Source organism: Zerene cesonia, chromosome 7 (genome assembly GCF_012273895.1).
Source record: "Zerene cesonia ecotype Mississippi chromosome 7, Zerene_cesonia_1.1, whole genome shotgun sequence".
Classification (NCBI taxonomy): domain Eukaryota; kingdom Metazoa; phylum Arthropoda; class Insecta; order Lepidoptera; family Pieridae; genus Zerene; species Zerene cesonia.
In genome coordinates, this window is record NC_052108.1 from 3,574,023 (window position 1) to 3,598,491 (window position 24,469).

A 24,469-nucleotide genomic window follows, 5' to 3' on the forward strand; every position below is an offset into this window, starting at 1 on the left:
GATTATATTACATAGGTATTTATTTAGTAACCGTACTGAGAGTAAGTAAAAATAAACCTGTGTTCTACAATTATATCGAATAATATAATAAGGTGGTTACCACCAGCACCGATATGCCAATAAATAAAATTGGGGTGTCTGTTTTTAATATTAAAGCAACCACTTTTTAATAATTACTAGCTGTGACCCGCGGTTGAAACCGCGTAAGTCCGTATCCCTTAGGAATATCGGTATAAAAAGTGCCTATGTGTTATTTCAGTTGTCCAGCTATCTACGAAGCAAAATAGTATTATTATTCACCAATTGATGTCAAACACGAATAAAACACGAATATGACATTTTCTAAAAAAGATTCCTAGCTAGATCGATTTATCGCCCCCGAAACCCCCTATATACTAAATTTCATGAAAATCGTTGGAGCCGATTCCGAGATTCCAATTATATATATAGATATATATATACAAGAATTGCTCGTTTAAAGGTATAAGATGTATACTCGGTATTTGTACCAAAATACGTTTAATTACAAGTTACAAGTTTTTTGCAGTTAGTGATATATATAAACACGCAAAAAAACCTAAGTATTAATGCTCCTATATTTCACAATCGGAACCACACAAATGCGCAAAAATGTACTTTATTGATCAATTTATTAACTCAATAATAAGAATGATGATGAATTTATGAATGTCACCATTATAGACTTTTACAATACTAAATAGACCTTAGATTTTTTGGGTGTAACTCATAAATAAAAAAAGAAAAAAAATAACTAATCTTTGAGAGGCACAAAGAGTAAAAGCATTCCAAATAAAAATCTTTATATAATATATTAAAAAAAAGACAATTGATTTCCTTTCCTTACAAGACGTAAAATAAATAATTATTTTATATAACTGTAGTATTTACGGCAGGGGCGGCTCAAATTACCGTGCAGGGTGTGCAATTTTATTATAATACCTTTGTTTTTATTTTTATTTTTTTTTAATTCACACGGTCACCACATAGACGGTCAGGCCGAGGGTGCCCTAGGGTTTCATTGCACATGGGTGTTATACGAGCAAGAGTCGCCCCTGATGTACGGTGATGTGTACTTACGAGTATATGGTAAATATCACTAGCGTAGCCCGTCTTTAGTTTATGGACGGCCTTGTGGCGCTTGCCGGACAAAAGGGTTTCGCTTATTTAAATAAACTGATAAATTAAACGCTTTTTCACTTAAATTATCAAATTTTTAATAAATATACAACTATTTAGTTATCATTTTAAAATATTTACTAACCAACCTTAATAAGAATGATTAATGCAACAATTTACCAGTATATATTGTATGTGGTTTCATAATTATTTTATTGTCTTTAGAGTGCTAGATGGCTTTTGACTTTTATTGTTTTCTTTTTCTTCTTTACAAGACATGCCTTTGACAGGAATTATAATAAGAGCACCAATGGTAATAAATAATCCTGCCACGTAAAAAGCAGCAGAAAAACCAAGTAAATCTTTTAACATGCCTGCCACAAGAGTACTAAAAAAAGTTCCTAATCCTTGGAACAGTAGTAATATTCCCGTAGCATTTGTCAAATTATCTAAGCCATAAATAGACACAATTATTAAGCTTCGTAATGATGCCGTGCAAGATACAAAAAATCCAAACAAAAAACAGTACAGATATTGAAAGTATAAATTGAATGACAGATTTGAAAGCATTGTGCTTATACCTGCTGTTGAAAGCGCTACAATGAATATTTTTAAAGGTTCCACCTTAGTAGCTAAAGCACCTAATATTAATCTTCCAGCAGCATTTGAGAATCCAACAACACTTACAAATAAAGTACAATGTTCAGCAGGCAGGCCTGCACTTTCATTCCTTATTTGTAAATAAACGTAAGGGACTAAAAATCCGATATATATCAAAAATCCAGCTAAACAAAGTAACAAGAATGAATTTCTTTTTAATAATTTCGGATCCATCATTGTAGCTAAAACTCGACGAGCAGCTGTAGTAAAAACACCTCTTCGTTCCCTTAGATCGACAGCTGTTGCTGCTCGCGATACAGCTAATTGATATTCAAGTCCTGTTTTTTCAGTCGTTGTATCCATTACGCTTTTTTGGTAAGCTGGTAATTTTTCCAATTTTCCATCATAAAATACGTCATCTCGATACATTGGTCTTGACTGTGGAATGTGTTCCTCCCAGTGGCATAAACGTCCCCAGCAACTTGTCTTTTTTGGTTTTTCTACATTAACATTTAGTTCAATAGTTTTCTTTGTCTTATCTTGAACACTCGTCTTCGACATTATTGATTGCACTTGTTTTAACTGCCTAGGACTAATGCCACCTTGCGGTGCATTTGCAGTTAATGTAATTTTAGAAACGGTGGCCGTGGATGGTCCGGGCTGTGTAGATGGAATTGTTGTTGCATCTTCAACCACTGCGGCAGCTGTAGGAAAATTAGAATTGGAAGCTGCACCGAACAATCGCTCCGTAGCAGTTGGCATAATGCCTTCAGTTTTAGTGCGTGATGCTGAAGCTTTTAAAGCGGCTGCTGATAAATTTGGTAAATAAGTTACAGTACGAGTTGGATCTTCTGTAGTCTTTACAACAGTGAAAGAAAGTAAGGGCTGGTATGCCATGCCTAAGAAAAAAATTATCCCAAACAGCCCGGAATGAAATAAAGTTGTGGCGCGCCATCCCGCCAGTTTTGATAAATATGAATTCAAAGGTGATAACGACATAATACCAAGACTTGAACCAGTAGTAGCAATTGCTAAGGCTATGGATCTTAATTTTTCAAAATAAAATCCCACAACAAGTCCAGATGCCATATTAATTAGACAATAGCCAAAACCAGCAAAAAATCCGTAAAAAACACAAAGAGACGTAAAATTTGTGGAAAAATATGATGTTAGTAAAGAAAATGAACTAATTATCGAACCTGACATTGCACATGCTCTGAATCCAAACCGATTTATAAGAGCAGAAGCTAAAGGACCACACATAAAGTAAATAGCAACAGCAATGGAATTCACTAATGGTAAAGTTGAGATTGGCATATTCAAATCTGCAGACATGTCAATTAATAAGCTACCAAAAGTAAATGCTACTCCATCTAGTATAAATATCGAAGAGAAAGCGGCAGCAACGACTACCCAGCCGTATCCTCCCTCTTGGGGAACTGATATTTGTGCAGCAATTTCAGTTTCTTCTCCACCTTCGAGATTATCTGGCCTACTGACTACTCTGCTTGGTGTAAATATTGTACTTTTTTTGGTTTCATTTTTCACCAAAATAGGTTTGGGTGGCATTACTTTTTTTAATCGTACTCGCAGTTCCCTTAATATCTATTATCCTTTTATCATATTTATTAGAGTACTCTGCCGTGCATACATGCGCTTTTCTAAAAAGTTCTTTTTTCTTTTAATTTTTCATAAATTTATCTCACATCTGTTTTTTTGATATTTATAGGTAGTTAGACTAAATTGGTTAAATCAAAATACACTTAACACAACTTTATCTTATTGTTATTCTGTTACAGTACTTGAAGGCTTTAAAATATGTTGACATGAATTGTCCTCCAAAGATAAGAGTATTTGATATTTTCGAAAAAATTCAAACGCGACAAAAAAGTACTCATAAAGCTTTAAATTTGTATTACTAATTTATGTACAACTTATTTTACTAACAAATTTTGGAAGAAATAAAGGATTACAATTATATTAATAATAGAAAAGAAGTTATAATCACATAAAAGTTTAAGTTTTCAACAACTTTTCTTTTAAACATTTTCACTAAACATTAATTATAAATAAAGGTATTTTTCATCTCTTTTTAAACTTTTTTTAATATTCAAATTCTGCTTAGACTACTGGGTAGGTATCTAGAAAATGCTTAAAAACCTGAATACGTCAAAAAACCGTTGCAACCATAGTTATGTAGTATATCTATGGTTAGAAAATTTAACGGCAGTCTGTGTTTAACACAAAGTCAAAGCGGCTTTTAGCTTTGACAGAATTTCGTTTTGGAGGGAAAAAGAGTAACGCGTCCTGTTTCAAAATAATTATTTTATTTTTAAGGTTAATTATATAGGAATAAATCATTTGTATGAAATATTAGTGATTAATATAATAAAATTAGTTAAAACCATGTCTCAAACTACGCTGACTACATTTTTCAATAGCAGAAAAAGGCCCGCCACGGATGATATCGTTAGCTCCAAAAGTAAAATACCTAATTTAGAAAGAATATCCGAAGCTAATAAACTGGAAACCAAGTTACCCAGTACAAGAGGTAATGAATCAATTACAAAAACAAATAAATCATCTGTAAATAAAACTGTTAAATCTGAATTACCAAAGACCCAACATGTGGAGCCAATTGCAAAAGAATCTTCTTCGGGGGAACAGAAAAATTTGGGAGCTTTTGCTAAAAAGTCGAATACGTCGAATATTGTGAAGAATACCAACTCTGGTAAGAGTGAATCACTCAATTTAGCTAGAAAAGAGTTAAGTTTAGGTGACATCAGAAAGAAGTTAGCAGGTAGTTCTCGGTTAGCAGAACTGAAAGCATCAGCTGAACGAATAAGCAAGGGAATTCAAGATCTCAAAGAAAAATCTAATAAGAAAAATTTAAAAGAATTTAAATCAATTGATGTGGACGTTCCTCAAAGGTAAGACTGTTGAAATTATGTAGTATTTAAACGATCATATCGTGATATCACGATAGTAAAATGTTAATCAATTCTTGATTTTTTTTTCAGTCCTAGTAAAAAAGCTCATATTCAAAATGAACTTGTATCACCCAAGAAAACAGTTGAAGCTCACTCTTCACAAAGACCTATGATGTCTCCTAGAAAGGTGTTTGTGAGCCCAGTTAAGAGTCCTAGTAAGGTTAGTCTAAAAAGAAATTGTTTAGAAACTGTATGATAAAAACATTTAAGATATATGTCAAGACATTTTTATCACTTATTTAAAGTATCTTAAAAGTCCTTGCACTCGATTACAAATGATACTATGCTAAGTAAATGCTGACCTAGTATTTTTCATGTAACAATGTTTTGACCTAAAATTTAATATGAATGTGCAATTTTCTTAAATCTTATACCAAACTAAGTAAACAAGTAAAATCAAAAGATACATATTGTGAAGTATGTTTTTATCATTTAATGGACCTGTATTTTGATATCAATATGTTCATATTTCAACAGGTGCCAGCATACATTAGGCATGCATCGCTAGCCTCCGCATCAACAACTTTACTGCCTTTACCACACCACTACCGATTCCTCGCTGAGTTGTTCCGAGGCATGGAGACTGTTGTTGCATTGTTATACAACAGAAATGAAAAGATTACATTCGCCAAACTGAAACCATCAGTGCAAGAAATGCTCAAAAGGAACTTTTCGGAGAAACATTTAGCTCAAATCAAGCAATTAGTTCCTGATTTTTATAATTTTGAAGTGCAAAAAAACAAAAACTTCAGCTCCTCCTCTAACAGAGATACATATGAGCTTATTATTTCTCCTAACTTCCCAAATGATATTAAAGTAATGAATCCAAGTGTTTTATTGGAAAGAAGAAGATACTTTTATGATACACTTCTACAAGTAGTTAAGAAACACCATGCTCAATATTTGTTGACTCTCGACCCTCCAATTGAGATTCCAGATAACAAGTTGGTTCGTTGGCATCCTGAATTTGAACTAGAAAAAGTTCCTGAGATTGAAAGCTCTAAGTTGCCGGAAATGCCCAATGCAGAAAGGATGACTTCCGCTCAAGACGTGCTTGCAAAAGCAAGGGAACTCTTCAAATGTAACACTAAAATGGAAAGGGCTTTGGAAAAACTAGCACAGGCTAAGGCACGTGGTTTGACTGAACAAGAAAAAGCAGTAACAGGACTAAATGATGCTCCCAAAACTGCAAGTGCAGAAACCCAAACAAACAAACCATCGACCAGCAATGTCACTATTTTAAATCCAGCTCTTCGGAACTTGCCAGCATCACTGCTTGAGAAAGTTAAAGCAAAACAAGCAGCAAAAGCATTAGAAGCTATGACAAGGTCTTCAGATAACGAACAAAAATATGCTATTTATAGCCGCTTGCCAGATCTTGCCAGGACTCTGAGAAACATATTTGTTACAGAGAGAAAGAATGTTCTAGCATTGAATATAATACTTTCAAAATTGGACAGCAGTTTTAAGTCTAACGTTTCCTCAAGTGATTTGCAAAGAGATATAAAAATATTGACAGAGGAAGTACCTGATTGGGTCAAATTGCATGAAATAAGAAATGCAACATATTTAAAACTAGATAAAAATACTGATCTTAAAATGATTATTACCAAATTAGAAGCAATGGCTGCAAAATACAAAACAGATTAATTAATGTTGAATGAAGACTGAATTTTAAATTAAGCAGTTAATATCATAGATTTTACAGTACAAAATGTATGCAAAACTATTTAATCAAGGATTTTTTTCTACTATAGGTTTTAAGATTGTGGTGTGTTTGGTGTAAGGTACTTTTGATTTGACATGAAATCATTGATTTTCATAAAAAAAAATTGACATCAAAATAAATTAGCACAGTAACATTGACATGTTATTTATAAGTATGTATTTAGACATCATGCATTGTTGACATTCTACTACTATAGTTGTGTATTATTTAGTATTAATTTAATTTTCATTTCTATTTTGTCTTAAATATTTCTCGTGTTTTTAATGATATAGTTTCGCCAGTAATGGCTGCTACGATTTAATAACTCACTTAAATACTTATTACTTAAGCATTTTAAATTAAATCCTTTTTAATCGCATGCAAGTGATTTTATTTTGAATGATTTACTGAAATAAAACTTAAAAATGATGATTACAATGATTTTTATTTTAATGTTTTTTATAAAAGTGCAAAAACAGATTAACTTAAAAGTTCATAATCAGTCTCTCCTTTTCTGTAATTTTCGAAATATTTTTTTTGAATTTCAACTGGTATTTTGTATGCTTTAACAACTGGGTCGTTTTCCATTTCTCTTAGGTAGCGTGCCTGTAAACAAAAAAATATGACACGTAAATAATTTTTAAATGGATTACTTAATAGAGAAAATAGGAATATGACCGCTTATATTACGATAGTATTGAATAGAATGTCTATTTTCATAAATTTAGTATCTGTTTATATTAACTGAGTATATATTATTCTTTAGATCTTAAGTGCAAAGATTATTTATGTTTATAAAAAATAAATATGAGATGTAGACAATTCTCATTTATTTCTGATCAATTCATATTTTACGCATTTAACGAAACATGCGGTTTTCATAACTATGATTATATTAACAAGTACATGTTACCAACCAAGACAGGAAATTTCTTTTCATCAATGCTTAGTATCTTATCAAATTCGGCCGCAACGGGTAGTCTTTCAAACCACGGCCAGATCATATAATCAGCATAGCCCGGTTCGTTTCCATGAAGGAAAGTTGTCCCACGTTTCTTTAGTTCGTTTTCAATAAATGTTAATGCATTTATAAAACTGTTTAATGCGTCATCTGTGACCGGAGTATCTCTAATGATCTTGAAAAACAGTGAATGTATCTGTAAAATAATTTTTATTTTAATATGCAGATCTACTGGAAAACTACTTAATCGCCAATTGTGTCAAGGCTTATCAATCCATAAAATCGGGGGATATAGGTAGGACTCATTATCCTGATCACAAATGCTCCTAGCTCCAATTAGTGAAGAAAACGTCGTGAGGAAACCCACATGGTCAAGAACCAAAAAGTTGGATGTGAATTCTATTAGATCCGACTTATTCAGTGTGTTCGATTATTACAGCATCATCAGGCTTGTGAAATAGTTCATAATTCATTGAATTCTAACTATTTGAATTCGCTCTTTAAATATAAAATATTTGTTATTTTAAACTTAGATAAATGACCGTAATTTTTTTTGCTCTTTATGCTGAGTAGCTAATTTAAAAGATTTATATTATAAAGACATTCCATGTCTTTGATTATAAGTGTTACATGGTCAACAAAAATGCAAGTACAATTAAAATTTTGCTGTGTCAGATATTTTATTGGGTTAAAACGTATGTATTGGACTAAATCTTTACTTACGGGGCCAGTCATTTCGACTATGGTTTTATCAATCGCTTTTGTGTATGGGTCCTGTGGTAATAATTTTCTTTGCGGAAACACTTCGTCTATGTATTCGCTGACGATTAAACTTTCTATTACACAGACATTTTCCGATATTTCAAGTGCTGGCACTTTACCTTAAATTTTAAAGATATAGTTTAATAAATTACCCTTACAACGTCTCCTTAGCACAGTGGTTAATCCTCCAGAGCTGAGGCGAGCTATCTTGGGTTGCAGCCCGGTCGGGACTATCAAAACAAATTCTCAATCAGATACGACAACAAGGCTGATAACCTAGATAGCTGCAGAGAAAATCGATCAGTGGATCAGATATAATATGCAACCGCCCGAAGCGGGAAACGGGAGAGCACAACTACTACCAAATTTGTGAAGCAAAATTCATAATACCTGTGTACCAAGGATATCCATATTGGGATATGTAGTAATTATTAAGCAGGGTATGTGAATGATATATAATGTAATGCATATTAGAATCTCTAAAAAGCAAAAGATTTGATAAAACAAAAAAATGTTATAACAGTAACCTAAAGAGCTTTTAGATTTCAACCATTCTGGCTTATTCATGAGGTCAATGTTCACTATTTCGTAGTCAACATTTTTAGCAATTAATGCCAATACTGATCGATGTGCAAAAGGGCAGTAACGCATGTTATATAATCTAAGTTTTCCATTCCATGGCGGCAGGGGATCCCCTGAAAGAAAGAAAAGAAAATTTAAACATATTTTACAAAACTCCACCTTAGCCCAGTAAAAAGGTTTCTTAAGGTTTTTCGTTTAAAAACTGTGGGTATATCGAATATAATACGCAAATATGAATGTACGCAAAGTTACACAACTGCAATTGTTAAAACTCAGATAGGCCGGAAAACAGAGTTTTGACACGACAAAATACGAACTAATGAATACCGTAGAGAGCTTAAAAAACCACAAAATATATGGAATAGATTCAAAATATTGCACTTATTCTAAGACTATTAGTATTTAATCAATAAAAACAAATACTTAACAGGCACCTGGTATTTTCAAAGTTAGTTTGAAATTTATATTTACCGCCAAAAGCAAAATGACTACTCTATTATTATTAACCTATAGTGTAATTATTGTTAGTAGGTACATCTTACGTATAAATGACTAAATAATAAAATTCAAGGCTAAGTTTATGGAAAACAGAAGAACTTTATGGCTAACAAAATAAAGATTAAATCTTATAAGATTTGTTCGTGATCACATTCACATTGTCAACTCATCTGTTTATGACATATGATTCGTAAGTTCTCCATTTTTATCCAAAAAAGCTTTAAGAAAGCCATAAGTCTACTGAATTGCCTAGAAAACACATCTTTTTAATCTGATTATTTTATAAATTAACTGAAAGTCTTACAACCTAGGTTCACAATAAGTTACTAAAATAAGGAATTCAGCTACTTACCTTTTTTCAAATGTTTAGTATTAAAATTAACAGTTTTGATTGTAGACATGACTCTGAGTGAGGTGCGATTTGCAACAAGATTCAAGATCTTATGTGGAGAAACTTGTTTTAGCATAGCGAGTTTACCTACTGCTTATCGACTACCGCGATTTAAGTAGGTATCTATTCGTACAGAAGTGTTTTTCCGGCGATAAGATAAAACTAAAAAACTACACTTCATTTAATTACATGTTTATTTTCATTCGCGTAAAAATTGTCATATCATGGTTATCTTCATTCTGCCTGGTATAGACATTTATTTAAGTATATTATGTAAATTTATTTATCATATTAGGTAAAATATATCAGAGCTAGACGAAGATCGAAACTTATTGTAGCTTATTATTAATATTTTAAAAAAACATGTAAATTAAGAAAAAGTAAGGGAAAACTTCCTATATTTGATTCCATAAAAACCTCTGGTTTTACAAAACTAATTTTTAGTTGGAAACATGGTAGAAAAAAAAATTATTAAATAAACTTCTTCATGTCTCTGATGATGCAGTGTCTGTGTCCTACGTGTTAAGGGTCAAAGTCATTACCTATCTATTATTATCATTAGTAATGTCACAGATTGTACTACTTACCCACCAACCTATTGAGTTGCACAACATTATGCAATCGTTTATACAGGTAGGCACATAACTTGACTTTAAATTATTTAACATAACGACGCGTTGTTAAAACAGATACCTGGTTATCAAAACGCGCATATTATATCCCCATAGATTACTCGGACCCGTTCAATATGTAAAGAGTGATAAATTTTTTGTTTTTTTTCTGAGATTATATGTTACATTTTCATGAATATCATTCGCGTGTTTTTGAAAATCCACTTGATAGTAATACAATTCACGCCTAAATTGATTTGCACGGAAATATGTACAGAGAGCTTGAGTTCTAAAAAAGGACATAGAACAGATTTTATCCCGGAAATCCCGCTGGAATGCAAAAAAATTGAAATAATGTCTCAAAATCACAGGCTTCGCTATTTACAAAATAATGCAAATATGCCAATAAAGGATTCTGAATTGTGAGTGAAGCCCCATTTAGTCAATTTTGAGTGAAGAAATAATGCATAATCCTTTTTACAACATTGAATATCAACATTTTTGATAAAGAAGATGTATTTGAGGCAATTATTAGTTTTGTTTTATAATAGTTTCATTTCAACACAAGTTTAACGAAACAAAGCTTATTTTATATGTAAAAACATTGTATTAAATGTGTGTTTCTCAGATATTTTTCAAAGCCTCGTTAAAATACTAATTCAAAAAGAATTATAAATAAAGCATAAAATAAAAACGCAAATAGCATTGTTAATACCTTTAATTCAATAAACACAACCTAATTTTTGTATCATTTATAATTTAATTTGCAACATACAACATATCACTAAAATTGACAACAACATTAACAAAAGTTAAAGATAGATATAGATCAAAATATGAGATTCATAAATCGTAGCGCAATTTCTTAGCAATGGTAACAGAGTTTGGAAGTACTTATTTAGGAATATTTCGAGAACACTTAATACAAGACAATGCGAACAAAATACTAATGTTTATCGTACCTAAACTGAACTAAGTTTAGCGCGTTCAAACATAGAAACAGACTGTTCAGCTTTATGAAAAGGGCATTTTTAAGTACGTAATATCTAAATCACAGTGATTACAAATTACGATTATTCTGCTCTTCATACTGCAATTGGTCACGATAACTAAATATAGAAGTGTAGTTTATTGTTTCTCTTTATAAATTAAACCTATGTATTTCATAATATAAGAAACAACTGTTTTATTTATAATACGACGTTCAGCGGGTGTATATAGGCAATAAGATCAAAAATAATTTTGCTTATCATAAATTTGTGGCTTAATTTATATTAATTTCAAGGGAGTATAACCTATATATATATATGCATCATAAATACATATTTGATCAAAGAGATAATTCTGATTATTTTTACTGGACCTCATATTGCACTTTATCATAACACTCAAATAAATATTTAATTATTGTTAGCATACAAAAAATGCAGTTAACTGGGTGTTGATTAAACATCATTATCCATATTTTTTGGCGTAATGTCATCTTAATCAAATTAATTTTTAGTGATTCTAAAAAGCTGTTTCGATTAAACGATGGCTTAGAGCATACTATCTCGCTTGCACCGTAACGTCATTTTTAAATTTTTGCTCCTATTTTTTTTTTTACTTTTACATTGCACGAAATACTTTACATAATGTACTTAATGAAATAAAATTATAGTTATATTATTTTAACTTAACCTATCAATAATATCATATTATTACTGTGTTTGTACTGTTTTTATATATGATAGATGCACGGACGTAGCCAGGGGGGGTAGAATTTCACAAACAGTATTTTTACGTGTACGATCTGTCCTATTTAATTTATAACTATTTTTATATTTAGCCTATACTGATCCATTGCTCGTTATAACGAGGACTCCCATAATTCTTTGACGGAGTTTTTGTCCTAACCCCTACGTCTTAGTCTGACTACGGCTGTGGATGGATGTTTTCTATCATTTACATTTAAGTACACAACGCCAAATGAAAAATAGATTTGTAAATAAGTTACATAAAAATGGAATGTTTTTTATCGATTATAATAAATAATAAACACTACGAGTATTTGTTAATTTGAAAATATAACCTATATAATATAATATTTGATTTAATTTAAAATTAAAATTATTTTATTAATTATTGTTCTTTAAACTTTTCCATTGGGATGACTTATTTTAATGGAAAAATACATATTAATATATATAAACACTAAGTAAGCTGATTTCTTGCAAGTATGAAAATATATTTTAAGCCTTTTAATATTTTATAGACTTTAATAGGCGAAGACATACAGAAAATATTATTAATCTCTGCTAGAGCACCTACATTTTAATCCCGTCACAATCACAATTAATTTGCTTTAAAAAAAACAAATACTTTACTTACTTTTTTGCCAACTGCGCAGAAAGAGGGTTATGTTTCGCACGATCTGTAGCGCAAAATAAACACCGCGAAAGGAGTCCCATTGAACTCACAGGAACTAAATTTGGCAAACCTCACTTACCACATCACCATTACTAACTGGATTATGGATATCAACTGATAGAAAATCATTTACTCTTACGTAAAATAAATAAATAAACAACCGTTCTCAATATAAATTATGTAGCAGCACTTTCTAGCCCTCTTTTCACATCTCTTTCCCCCAATTCTAAGGAAATTGCATTTTAGCCGCTGACAGCACTGCGTCTACGGGACTTCTTTCGAGGCGCTTAATTTACTCGATGGATTTTAACTTGACAGGTGTCGTTGGATTGGCCTTAACTTTCACACTGGATTCATTTACATCGGGTTTTATTTGAATAGCATTACTTTATCCTTCCAAGCAGATTTTAATTTCCATTATTTATTGAACTTTCCATTATCAATTTTGTAAAAGGTGTGTATAATATGTTCTATGTTTTCTTTTTAAATATATTCTGTAGGTTCATATTGGTTTTCGACTGCTGGAACATCTGTGTTACACGCCGGCCGACCTCTTGTGCCGCTTGCAAGTTGGTGGCCGGTTTTGGCGATGGGACCCTCGGTGTTTCGTTGACGATGACGTGGAGTAACGCCTCTATGGCCGGCTTGAACTGCGTTAGCGGTTGACTTTGAACATTCTCTTCTAATTTTCTGTTAAGGAGTTAATGGATGATTGTTAGATGTTTAGAAATTAAAGGCGCTGAACACGGATTTGAAACGCGATTTATTCATTGTATATTTATATACGGTTGAGTGAAGTCAGCATAGTGACGAAAATACTCTTTATAATTTTAATTTATGTACCCCACGGTCGCCATTTCGAAATCGGGTTTTGAAAATCTCTTGTAAAATAATTCTCTAAACTCTCTTTGTCGAGAGATCATATTGTTATATGTGGATATATTCTGAGACTAATTTGTGCTGACGAAATGACGATGAGATTTGACAGAGGCGTGGAGTTATTATTAGTTAGTCCGGGTACATTTTTCAATTCATACATATTTTACGTATATCACACAGAATATAATATTGTATATAAAAAAAATATATAACATAATCAGTTAATTTCAAAATACACATAAAATAACATTTTAATAAACAATAAATCAAAAACATATCATAAATTATACCTAAACGTTAGGATAATTATAATATGTATATTAAATTAATAGTACCAATCAAATCCACAATAAATACACATAAAACATACCGCAAAGCCGGCAACAACGCCGGGTGGTGGCTACAGTGGTGTGTTGCCAGCTGTAGCCCCGGTGTTAGTGCGGCCACTAGCTCGGACGATAATTGCCAGTGGCACAGTAGACACAGCAGTGACACCGCTGAAATTTAACCGTGGGATATGTAGATTAAATGGAATATACTTAAGGGCTAGATGCGTACATATGCGTACAGATGCGTACATACTATGCTCAGAAAAGAGTACATGCTATTTACTAAGTTGTTTTGATTGTACTAAAAGTAATAAATCATTATAGTAATTTATTACTATGATGCTTGAAGGATAATTTGATAAGATCGAATCGTTAAGAGAAATGTTAAGTAGCTTCTTTCTCATTTTTTTCTATAGTATCTAACTTGTAGCATTATATTTTCAACAAGCATTTCACTTCTGTTTTTTTTTTTTTACTGCATTAGATTAAATACTCTACAAAACACGCTTTTAGCTCATGTAATCCCTTTAAGTATAATATGGATTCAAAAGAAATATAATGTTAACCGGATTTTGTTTAATGAGACTCATAATCCTCTAAAACAAATTCTTTAAGAATCTGTCTAATTCACGGTTACTAAACAATATGAAAGATGCAAATTATACAATACTCAACTCAACACCCATAAAACTTCAAAACCGACCAATAAAATATTACCTTTTTCCGACACAGAATGGCTTTCCACAGTTGGCAACACTAAAAGAGTAAGCGCTTCAGCCGCCTTCGCGCCCTCTCTGCCCGACAGAGGGCGCGATTTGAGCAGTTCCTCGAACGGCGGCCAGCACAGTGTCTGCAGCGGCGTGCTCTGCGCGCGCACCACGCACGTGCGCGTCACACTGCCCCATGCGGTAATGGCTGCTTCGCGGACGGAACTGGCAATATTGTCATTTGGAGATTAATATTTAGGCATTTTTGGAGATTAACAGTTAGACATTTTTTTTTATATCATAGCGGGCAACTGCGATGGCGGTTCGCCTGATGGTAAGCGATCACCACCGCCCATGAACATCCCAGAGGTATAGTCCCTCTGCGATTGCACTGCCCGGTTTGGAAAGCGATAAGAAAAGGATTGACGACTGGAAAGGTGTGGATGAGGAAGGGTGAGGAAAAGGAAACGGGCCCCCAGCTCCCCCACTCGCCGTATGAACCATGCTACTATTTCACGCCAGTTTTCTGTGGGTTAGTCTATGTGTTAATGCAGACTATAACTTATCTCTGTACCATATTTCATACAGATTGTGTAAAATATTTACAAATATCCATACATTCCTACAAACTTTAACGTTTATAATACATTTTCGGTCCCAACTATGGTATTTACTATAGCACTCACATACATAATATCTACCTACGACCTGTACCTTTTACAGTAAAGGAAGGGAACATGTTAATTGTTTTTAGTTAATTGGTTAATTGGCAGCTCTACAATCATACAATACAAGCTCTACACTATGTAGAGTGATAGAGTCACACGAAATACTCACACATCATCATCATAGAGCAGCGCAGTGACAGCCGGCAGCAAGTGTCGTTCTATGCACTCGTCGCTCACTTGCGCTATATTAAGTAACTCCGTGATCAAGCCCGCTATGTACACCCGTATCGCACTACCGCTGGTAGAGTCGCAACTGCTGGCTGAAACTGAAAGTTTTGTAGTTAAATATGGAACGATTATTTACGTATTTAAAATTTTAAAACTGTGTGTATTAAGTACTTGGAGTTAAAGCATCTTAGTCAATATTTTATTTTCTGTATAGCATTTGAAATGCTTCAATTACAAATATTTTTTACAAATTATTGTTTAAAAAAAAACAGTTTCTTTCGGGTCGCCCGAAATGATTACATGAACTGAATACGACTAGACTAGACCTTTCGGTTAGTGTAAAAGAAAGAGTCACATGTGTGAAAGTTAGGGAAGCTAGAAAGACTAGCGCAGCAACGCGTTACGTAACGAAGCCGTTTACCCTCCCATTAAAAGTTATTACATCAACATATTTTTATAATAATTTTTTTTTTATTATAGTTATTAGTAATAATGTTAAATGGTTGTTTAAGTTAAAATAATTCTAAAATCAGGACAGTGTGCAATATTACGATTAATATATACTAGCCCTTTATAAAGTCTTACCTTATTTTCGTATACAATAAGTGAAAATAGCCAATGTAAAAAACAGTATTTTTAATTATTATTAGGAATTGTACTTACATTCTCTTAGGCATTGCAAATAGAAATCTAGGACATCCGGTCTATGTTTCGCAAGCCATTTCAATGGTATAGATATTATTTTAGTTGGAAGACTTCTTATACTACTGTACATAACCCACCTAAAAATACAAATTTTATGGTTGTTACCTAAAGATATAAATAAATATTGTTATAAATATATTATTGTAACATATTTTTATACAATTTGGCCCAGTCAACGACATACAGAAATACTCAAGAGATGTGAATTTTGCCTTGGGGTATTACATACTGCTGTCAAAGTGTGGAATATCGCAGGTCTTAATACATTGGTTCAAATCTGTACTACCACCAAACCACCAAGTAAATAAAGTACCAAAACAACAATTAAGTACCAATACTTACTTCTGCAAAAATTCTGCTTGTTGCTCACTCTCCTCAACGGAAAACACAACAGTGACCAAATATATACCAACAACAACAATACAGTCCACATTCACCGCATGCAGCTTTTCCAATTTTGTCTCCAAATCGTTAATTATATTCAGAAATATCGGATTCATTACTGCTGTTGTGAAGTGCACACCGAAATTGTATACATAACTGCTGAATAAACTTATAACGAGCTCGTATATTGCGGAATGATTCAATATTTTGTTTGTGGTCGCCATTTCTAATATTTGCTTAATTCTGAAAATAAGAAACTGTTAAAAGAATACCAATTTTTAATTCTAGACCTCGTTTATAACAAATTTATTGTTTATTATCCTTGGTTTTTTTATATTATCCAGAATAATTTTATTTCCACTTCGCTACTCATTACCGATAAGGATAATATTGCATAATATAACTAAAAATTAAAATACTCACACGTTCACAAACCATACTAGCTCCGCCCACCGGACGTCCGGCTTCTCCTTCAGCAAACTATTCATAGCCACTATCAAACTCTTAGCGTCGTAACTGTCGCCCATATAACATTGTAAATCTATAAAACCCTCTTGTTCGCACAGCAGCACATCTTGTAAATTAATCTCCATATCACAGTTGAGTGTTGTCTCTTTGACAATTTGTACGTTCATTACATACGCCAGTTTGGCTAGCACTAGAACTCTTAAAACATCTAAATATAATAGCACACTCTTCCATTCGCCTTCAGTGCTGGATTTCACTAGGTTCGTTATGATTCGGCTGTATAGTGATGATGAAAATTTACCTGTAAGAGTGTGATGTCCAGTTTTATGTTCAAGCATAATACTTAATAATTTTTGGATGAGTTTTATACAATATTTTGTACTATTATAATTATATACAATTTTTTCATCTTAACAAAAATAACCAAATCGATTTCCATTAATTTTAACACACATGTTTTTAAATTACATCTTAACATCACAAAAACTAAACTTAAAATTATAAATGGCCGCTAGATTGAATTTTAAGTAAAGTTTTATCATTACCTTTACAAAAAAATATAAAGCAAAAAAAGTTTTTATGTTTGTTTGAACGCGCTAATATCACAGGACCAATTTCAACTATTCTTACACCATTGAATATTTACGTGATCCAGGAGTACTAAAAGCATCACGGTCATACCGCTAGTCAAGAATAACAGACCATGCTGATTTATTATATTGAATACGATGTGGTACAGCCATATTAGAATACAACCATGCAAATTCACATACCTGCCATCAGAGCACTCCTAGCCAGCACAGGAACAAAAACACCCACAGTGTCCTTCACAATCCTATCAACGGGATCCTTCAAGAAATTGAACAATATATTCTCCAATTGCCCATACTTATGTTCTGACGTTGGACAGATCAGACACGCCGCCCTCAGCCCCAGAACCCGAATCTCAATTTCGCTCGATTCGCACATTAACACGACCAAACTTAGTAGCAAAGACGTGCACAGTTCTATGGGAACGTACGGGGCTATGGCTAGACAAATTTGACTGGCTAGGATCCTCCGTTCTGGTGATCTAGATGCTAGCAGTTCGGCTATAGAAGATAGTACTTCCCCGCTACCGCCCCATTTCACTATAAGACATGTTGCTGGAACATAAAATATAATTTTCAAGAAAAAAAAACAATTGGAATTAAATGCAACAATTTGTGGACGATGTGCTTCGAAAGAAGTCCACGCTGAAGGTATGTTAAAATTCTGATAAGTCGGCCATGTTGTGAATCTAAGGGACTCCTTTCGCGGCGGGGGCTCGTAATCTGTCTATACATTTGTATTTGTTATTTCAATCACACAAAATTTTTCCCACTAATTTAATATGCTTTATAATTATCGTATTTCCTGGAATAGCATTTACACTAATATTCTATTAAATATAAAAAATAAAATAAACTAACCTATATTTTTTTATAAACTATATTACATGGATAACAATTACCTTCACAAATAATTTTGGCGTCCGGCGGATCCGGTTTCTTAAACAGCGTAAGTAATGTATGCAATAATTTAGCCCGTTTCGCATCAGCCGGTGGTAACAACACAATGGCCGCTGACAACAAGGCTGCTGATTCGCTTCTTCTACCTACCAATGTATGTGGAAGGATCTGGAAAACGAGTTTATATGATAATACATCCTACGTATGTATGTGTATGTGTATTTATGTTTGTTACGCTTTCACGCAAAAACTACTGAACCGACTGCAATAGAATTTGGTATGTAGATAGCTGGACAACTAGAATAACACATAGGCATATGCTCTTCATCCCGATATTCCTACGGGATACAGACTTACGCGGGTGAATCCGCGGGGCGCACCTAGTTGGAAATAATTATGAAAATAGTGGAACGAATTCCCTTTCCACATATCCCAAAAAAACATTCGTCGTTTCTGGGATAGATTGTTATAAAAATTATCACCTACTTGGTATGGAGGTTGGACTGTGGGCATATAACCTAAGCAGTGTTCTGCATTCGATTGTCAATGGAGACTACTAAAATAAAACTCCTTTAGTTGACTATGCACAGTTTGTTGAGGGCATACGTACTTGATACTTCAATAGACATAAAATATTATATTAGTTTGTATAATGTTAAACGAGTGTATATTGTAAAAGTCTGATCACCCTGACAAGTGTTCAGTCTTCACTGAACAGCTGATTTTTAGGAATGTACAACGTAAAAAAAAATATGTGCCCTTATTTTTATTTTCATAAATGATTAACTGAATCATAAATCAGTGGACGGATTAGGTTTAAATTTATGTAAAAATTTACAGAACAGAGAATTTGAAGGATCGAAATTATTTTGGGGTAAAGAACTTATAAAAACAGAAATATTGCAACAAAAATTCCTGTTTGAATTTAAATGTTATTAATGATTATATAAATTATTTGTTTTACATACCCGAGGCAAAGTATCCGCAACAAGCTGTAACAAAGCCGGCAGTAGAATGGGCTTGTCATTGTTCACTAATTCTGTTAACATATCGTTAGACAGAGCTTCATTCATGTCTAATGTCTCATTACACCAGGTCAGCAGAGACTCCTTCAAGCTATTTGGTAAGCCACTGAAAATATAAATTAGAAGAGTAAGTGCAAATGCAAAACACAGTTGTAGGAAATACATAAATTATGCATTTCATTTATTTTTTATATAGGTGTTTTAGTTGATTTTTATATAAATTTAGTGATTTTGATATTAATTTGTTCACTTTTATATAAATTTTTTGATTTTATATAAATTCCTATAAAATGATTGCAATGCACTTTTTCAATTATTTTATTTATTTATTTTCTTAGGTTTCATTTTACTATTCGGAAACAAAATTATTTACAACCAAAAGGTCGAACAATACACTGTAAATGTAGTACACACTTGTTCAGCTTCATAAATTTCACTGCACAAATAAAAAATAATATTAGACAAATATACAAGCAATTCACCTATCAATCCACATCTCTTTGGAATTCTCAACGACATTATATTCGTATTGTAATCGCGTCCATTCGCCCGCGTCGTTTATACTGAGTGTGTCATCTAGTGTGGTGACACTACCACGTCTCAACGGAGAGCCTCTTACACTACAATCGAGTAAAGCTGGCTCGATGGAACTCGTATTCGAGCCCTCCTTCTTTGTCCTTAAAAAAAAACAATTATATTAGACATAGATATAGACACAAGGCATAGACAAACATACTTTTTTATGTCATAGCGGGTAGCTGAGCTAGTGGTTGGCCTTATGGTGGGCGATCACCACCGCCTATTAACATATGAAGAGGTACTGCCTCACATTTACAAACAAGAACAATGACAACTACTAAAAAAAAATAAGAAAAATTGATTAAGAGTTATCAATAATGTATTATGAACAAAGATATGTAGTTTGATTGAGATGTACCTATTTTAGAATAGTCTAGTCACTTAACTATTGTGATTGGTATGCAGTACATACATTTTGCAAAAATTTCATGAAAATCTGATACAGAACAATGTTGATCATAAAACATAAATTTCATTTAAAGTATGGACTAATACTATGATATATCACAACATATAAATTCATGTATAATTTATGTCAAGCATTTTTGAATACATAAGGTTCTGGAGGGAAGAGCCCTGGGTAATTTACTAGTAGACTCCCAGTGGACTACCAACTAAGCTTGTTTTCCACTATGTTTTGTTGAATCACTTTCAGTTATGGAGTTGGTGTATAGCCTGGAATTCACCCGCAACCATATGATTTATACTTACATATGCTTCTCACTTTCTATCATTTCAAACTGATCGGGAGTTGCACTATGAGTCGAATTACTACTGCCATAGTGGTTCTCCGCTGCCATACAAGTTATAGGTTTTTCCAACTGGTGTTCAAGTCTTGTTTGCACTGAATTTAATTTATCATTAGGAATTTGTAGTTCTAAAACTTGTTTCTCTGAAGCTGGACTAGTTAATGAGTTGAGACTGACTATAGCAGCATCATACAGTTTTTGAAAATTCAACTTTTCTGTTTCTAAAGCAATAATTTTCTGTTTCAATAGATTTATTTCTTCAGCTTGGATAAGTAACTGTAAAAAAATAGTTTGTATGTAAGTTAAAAGTAGCTGCTTCGCACAGGTAGACTTATCTTTTACATTTTTCAAATATTTTAAAGCTATTTATTTAAATTGTATAGTAAATATTATAAAGTTATTCTAATCCAGGTAGATAAAGCAAACCAAAATTCATTTAAACTCATATAGCCATTCTTGAGTAATAAGTAGTGTAACTTTTTTTATACATAGGAATTTTAGTAAAGTACACAGTTACATAATTATATTCATGAGAAATTAACACTTCATACTGTACACTAAAAGTAAAGATATTAAATATTACTTGTGTTACAGTTGGCTACAGTTTAATGCTTTTAATATATATAAATTATGGGTCCTGTTTTTTGTCCGCAATGGACTCCTACTTTCCCTACTACTCCACTGATTTGAATCCAATTTGCACACTATGTGCAGTCTGAACCAAATGATGATAAAATAACTCGTAATATTTAAATAACAACGAATGATTACCCCAGCAGAGCAGAGATATGTAAAAAATTACCTCATGGTTCCAATCAGAATCATTATCTATGGAAGTTTGACAGCTCACACACTCATTTTCGTCCAAATCAGTTTGACATTCAGCATCTGACCAATAATCACTATCATATTGTGTAGCAACATCATATTTGGGTATGCTTACAGCTGTAGTACTGCCTCTAAACAATGATATTAACCCTGAGGGCCTTGGCATGTTCAATCCTACATCATCCCAATCTTCAAATTCCTAATAAATAAATAAATCTTTATTGCACTCATAAATGAATATAGCACAATATAAAATATGGCTCTGGTCTTCCTTGTTAAGAAAGTCCTGTAACTCATATTTTAAGTCTCCCTGTATTACATTATTTAAAATTAGGACAATTTCACACAGTTGCAAAAGATGTACAGTCTGGAAATTAACCATCTGCATGGGAAAATATGTATTTACTATTTTTACATAGTTTCAGTTTTTGGAAAAAAGGCTCAATTAGTTTTTCATATATAAAGATAGTAAATAACTCCCCACAAGCAGACTGAGATTGTGCCAAGCTTTATTATGGAACAGTATGTTAGTGTTATCCTCAAAGGTAACAGATGTTACTTGGGATTATAAAATAAATTACAACTTTCTGTCATATGAATGTAGCTCTTTACACTATGCATGATAGTAAGGCAAATGCTTTAATTATTTTTTTTTAACAAAGCATTTTTTAAAAACTGTCAAAAAGGTGACCAAAAACTTTTATCAGTATGTAAACTATTCAATGTACAAAGACTTCTCTATTTTTTGTACTGCATTAATAGATAAAATTATTATAACACCATGAAGATTTAAAAAAATAACATTCACTTTTAATTAAAAGTATATTTTTTTCTTACCTGATCTGGATTTTCATCTGAGAATGTAATACTTGTGAGTTTATAATCTTGTAATAGTAAATATTCATTTATCAAAAAATTCAGGGCTCTCTTTTCATGTGGTTTCAATGATTTCTGATTAAAGTTATCTTTGACATTTTTATCTAAAGTTGATTCACCATCTGAAAATACCACTAGTATTATGTTTTAAAGTCATAAAGGCTTTATTCTAAACCGTATCAAATTATGTGTATGATAATATATATGTGTATGTATGAGTGCTATACTCATAAAGAGCATTTAATGGATTTACCTCCATTATTAGTTAAAGAAAATATTGTCTTACCAGCAAATTGGGTCAAATTGGCTCTCAAAGAATTTATAGTTTCTTTAGCTTTTCTTAACTCAAACTCTAGTACGGCTATGTCCCCACCACTGCCAAGACGATCACCACCACCATCTTCAGAGTATCTAGCAGTGTCTAAAGAATCTAGGGTGGCTATACTTGGAGTACGATCTAAACATAAATTATTGTCTTAAACAATCACAAGCTTCAAGAACACAACATTAAAACGATTTCAAACAAAATTACATCTCAGTAAATATTACATTTCGAAATTGGATATATTGACAAATATCTAAAAAAACGTATATTGTTATTCCAAAATATAAAAACTTACGCATAGAACTCATTTCAGATGCTCTAGAAACATGTTGCTCAAAGTTGCCGGGATTGGAAAAAAATTCTCTCAATTGTGGGAGTTCTTTGCCGCTTTCTACCAATTCCGTATGAAGTTCCAGGGCCGTTAAAAAATAATGATCTTTTAGTAACTTTGTCGCAATGTCTTCATAATTGAGATGAGGTGCGGCAGCAAAAGAACTTTCTTCTAAATCCTTATACGGATTCATTTTTACACTTCTTTCAATTACGGAAATTATATCATCAAAGATACATATATGTAGTTTGAATACGTAAATTTTATATACAAACATTAAACAGAATATTGTGTACGTAACAGCTGATCATGATCATAACAACCCATTGAAAGAGGTACATATAAAGTTAATAACATCTAAATTTTCGTGATTATTTTTATTTTGTTATTTCCATAGCTAGGAAAATGACATGACATGACACTGTAAATTTGACATAATCGCAGAGTAATCGTACTGAGTAAGTATTAAAGTTTAAACACAGAGTAGGTACCTATTTTTGTACAAAAATACGACATGTTGCCACCTTGCTTTTCTAATAATACACTTTATTAGAAAAGCAAGGACTCGGCAATCTGAAGGTTTACCCACTTTCACAAATAATGTTGCGAGTACCGCTAAATCTTAAGAAGTACCAGTTTTTCTAGTTAATTAAAATTCTGTAATATAATTGCTCCAAGTACAAGCATTTGAACGGTATGACTAGATTTCAATGGCCAATCAAAACGTTCGGTTCGTAAACAAATCTACTTTTAGCATGATTGGAAAGAAAAAAAGGGCTGAATTCTGCCCACAAAGGGCTAAGATAACAACACTAAACTACATATATATTAAATAATTTAATGTATAGCTGATAATAGCTATATGGAGGGTACCTATTAAGTAGGGTAATACCTATTAAAATATGGTGACATGCTTATTGAATATTGCTTTATGTTGAGAAGGGTATTTAAGTTTGTGAAATTTCTTTTATACAGGATTTATTATATTAGTAGGATAGGATTATTAAAATATTTGTACACAGAACAATAATCGTATTCCAAAGTTTTAACTTCTATGTCAGCCCAGAAGTGGCTTAAACTTTTGAGTTTTGATGATAGATTAGTGAATGATTGACAAAATTAAGAAACTTTGAATATTTGTTTACTTATAATTCTTAAACTACGGGTTCAAATTCAATCAAATTTTAAATACCCCTTGTTTATATAAGCTTGCTTGATAATTGAAATTTCAGGCTTCTATTTTAAATCA

At 32.4% G+C, this 24,469-nt stretch overlaps 4 protein-coding genes across 5 annotated transcripts; 1 reads left to right on the forward strand and 3 right to left on the reverse strand.

The window, feature by feature from the left end:
- Positions 1-1,344: 1,344 nt before the first annotated feature.
- On the reverse strand, positions 1,345-3,306 carry LOC119828208. Its single transcript, XM_038350310.1, has one exon. It carries the CDS (start codon positions 3,304-3,306, stop codon positions 1,345-1,347), a length of 1,962 nt encoding a protein of 653 aa, XP_038206238.1.
- A 690-nt stretch (positions 3,307-3,996) lies between these two features.
- Positions 3,997-6,828, forward strand: LOC119840697 (DNA replication factor Cdt1). Its single transcript, XM_038367405.1, has 3 exons — positions 3,997-4,667; positions 4,758-4,887; positions 5,205-6,828. The coding sequence occupies exons 1-3, from the start codon at positions 4,144-4,146 to the stop codon at positions 6,375-6,377; spliced, it is 1,827 nt and encodes a 608-aa protein (XP_038223333.1). The 5' UTR covers positions 3,997-4,143; the 3' UTR covers positions 6,378-6,828.
- A 33-nt stretch (positions 6,829-6,861) lies between these two features.
- On the reverse strand, positions 6,862-10,270 carry LOC119840698 (pyrimidodiazepine synthase-like). Of its 2 annotated transcripts, none has more exons than XM_038367407.1 (5): positions 10,217-10,270; positions 8,686-8,853; positions 8,120-8,277; positions 7,353-7,592; positions 6,862-7,041 (listed from the first exon to the last, which is right to left on the reverse strand). In XM_038367407.1, the coding sequence occupies exons 2-5, from the start codon at positions 8,807-8,809 to the stop codon at positions 6,916-6,918; spliced, it is 648 nt and encodes a 215-aa protein (XP_038223335.1). In that variant the 5' UTR covers positions 8,810-8,853; positions 10,217-10,270; the 3' UTR covers positions 6,862-6,915. The 2 variants fall into 2 exon arrangements, with proteins under 2 accessions (XP_038223335.1, XP_038223334.1); XM_038367406.1 differs by lacking the exon at positions 10,217-10,270 and adding an exon at positions 9,591-9,747.
- Positions 10,271-12,372: 2,102 nt separating this feature from the next.
- LOC119828157 (RAB11-binding protein RELCH homolog) lies at positions 12,373-23,749 on the reverse strand. The gene is made up of 16 exons (XM_038350249.1): positions 23,185-23,749; positions 22,851-23,021; positions 22,526-22,686; positions 21,663-21,887; positions 20,823-21,136; positions 20,015-20,209; positions 19,476-19,638; positions 18,510-18,675; positions 17,791-18,162; positions 16,973-17,318; positions 16,508-16,792; positions 16,124-16,242; positions 15,402-15,558; positions 14,575-14,789; positions 13,899-14,025; positions 12,373-13,339 (listed from the first exon to the last, which is right to left on the reverse strand). Exons 1-16 carry the CDS (start codon positions 23,495-23,497, stop codon positions 13,120-13,122), a joined length of 3,549 nt encoding a protein of 1,182 aa, XP_038206177.1. The 5' UTR covers positions 23,498-23,749; the 3' UTR covers positions 12,373-13,119.
- Between the last annotated feature and the right edge of the window lie 720 nt (positions 23,750-24,469).

Bases quoted from the DNA above. Each gene is read 5' to 3' on its own strand.
- LOC119828208 (XM_038350310.1), bottom strand. From the start codon at position 3,306: ATGCCACCCAAACCTATTTTGGTGAAAAATGAAACCAAAAAAAGTACA.
- LOC119840697 (XM_038367405.1), top strand. From the start codon at position 4,144: ATGTCTCAAACTACGCTGACTACATTTTTCAATAGCAGAAAAAGGCCC. The intron at 4,668-4,757 runs GTAAGACTGTTG...TTTTTTTTTCAG, and splicing joins GATGTGGACGTTCCTCAAAG to TCCTAGTAAAAAAGCTCATA. The intron at 4,888-5,204 runs GTTAGTCTAAAA...ATATTTCAACAG, and splicing joins CAGTTAAGAGTCCTAGTAAG to GTGCCAGCATACATTAGGCA.
- LOC119840698 (XM_038367406.1), bottom strand. From the start codon at position 9,705: ATGCTAAAACAAGTTTCTCCACATAAGATCTTGAATCTTGTTGCAAAT. The intron at 8,278-8,685 runs GTTACTGTTATA...TTAAAATTTAAG, and splicing joins GAAATCTAAAAGCTCTTTAG to GTAAAGTGCCAGCACTTGAA. The intron at 7,593-8,119 runs GTAAGTAAAGAT...ATTATTTTACAG, and splicing joins TAGTCGAAATGACTGGCCCC to ATACATTCACTGTTTTTCAA.
- LOC119828157 (XM_038350249.1), bottom strand. From the start codon at position 23,497: ATGTTTGTATATAAAATTTACGTATTCAAACTACATATATGTATCTTT. The intron at 18,163-18,509 runs GTAATTGTTATC...TTTATGTTCCAG, and splicing joins CGCCAAAATTATTTGTGAAG to CAACATGTCTTATAGTGAAA. The intron at 17,319-17,790 runs GTATGTGAATTT...ACACTCTTACAG, and splicing joins TAGGAGTGCTCTGATGGCAG to GTAAATTTTCATCATCACTA.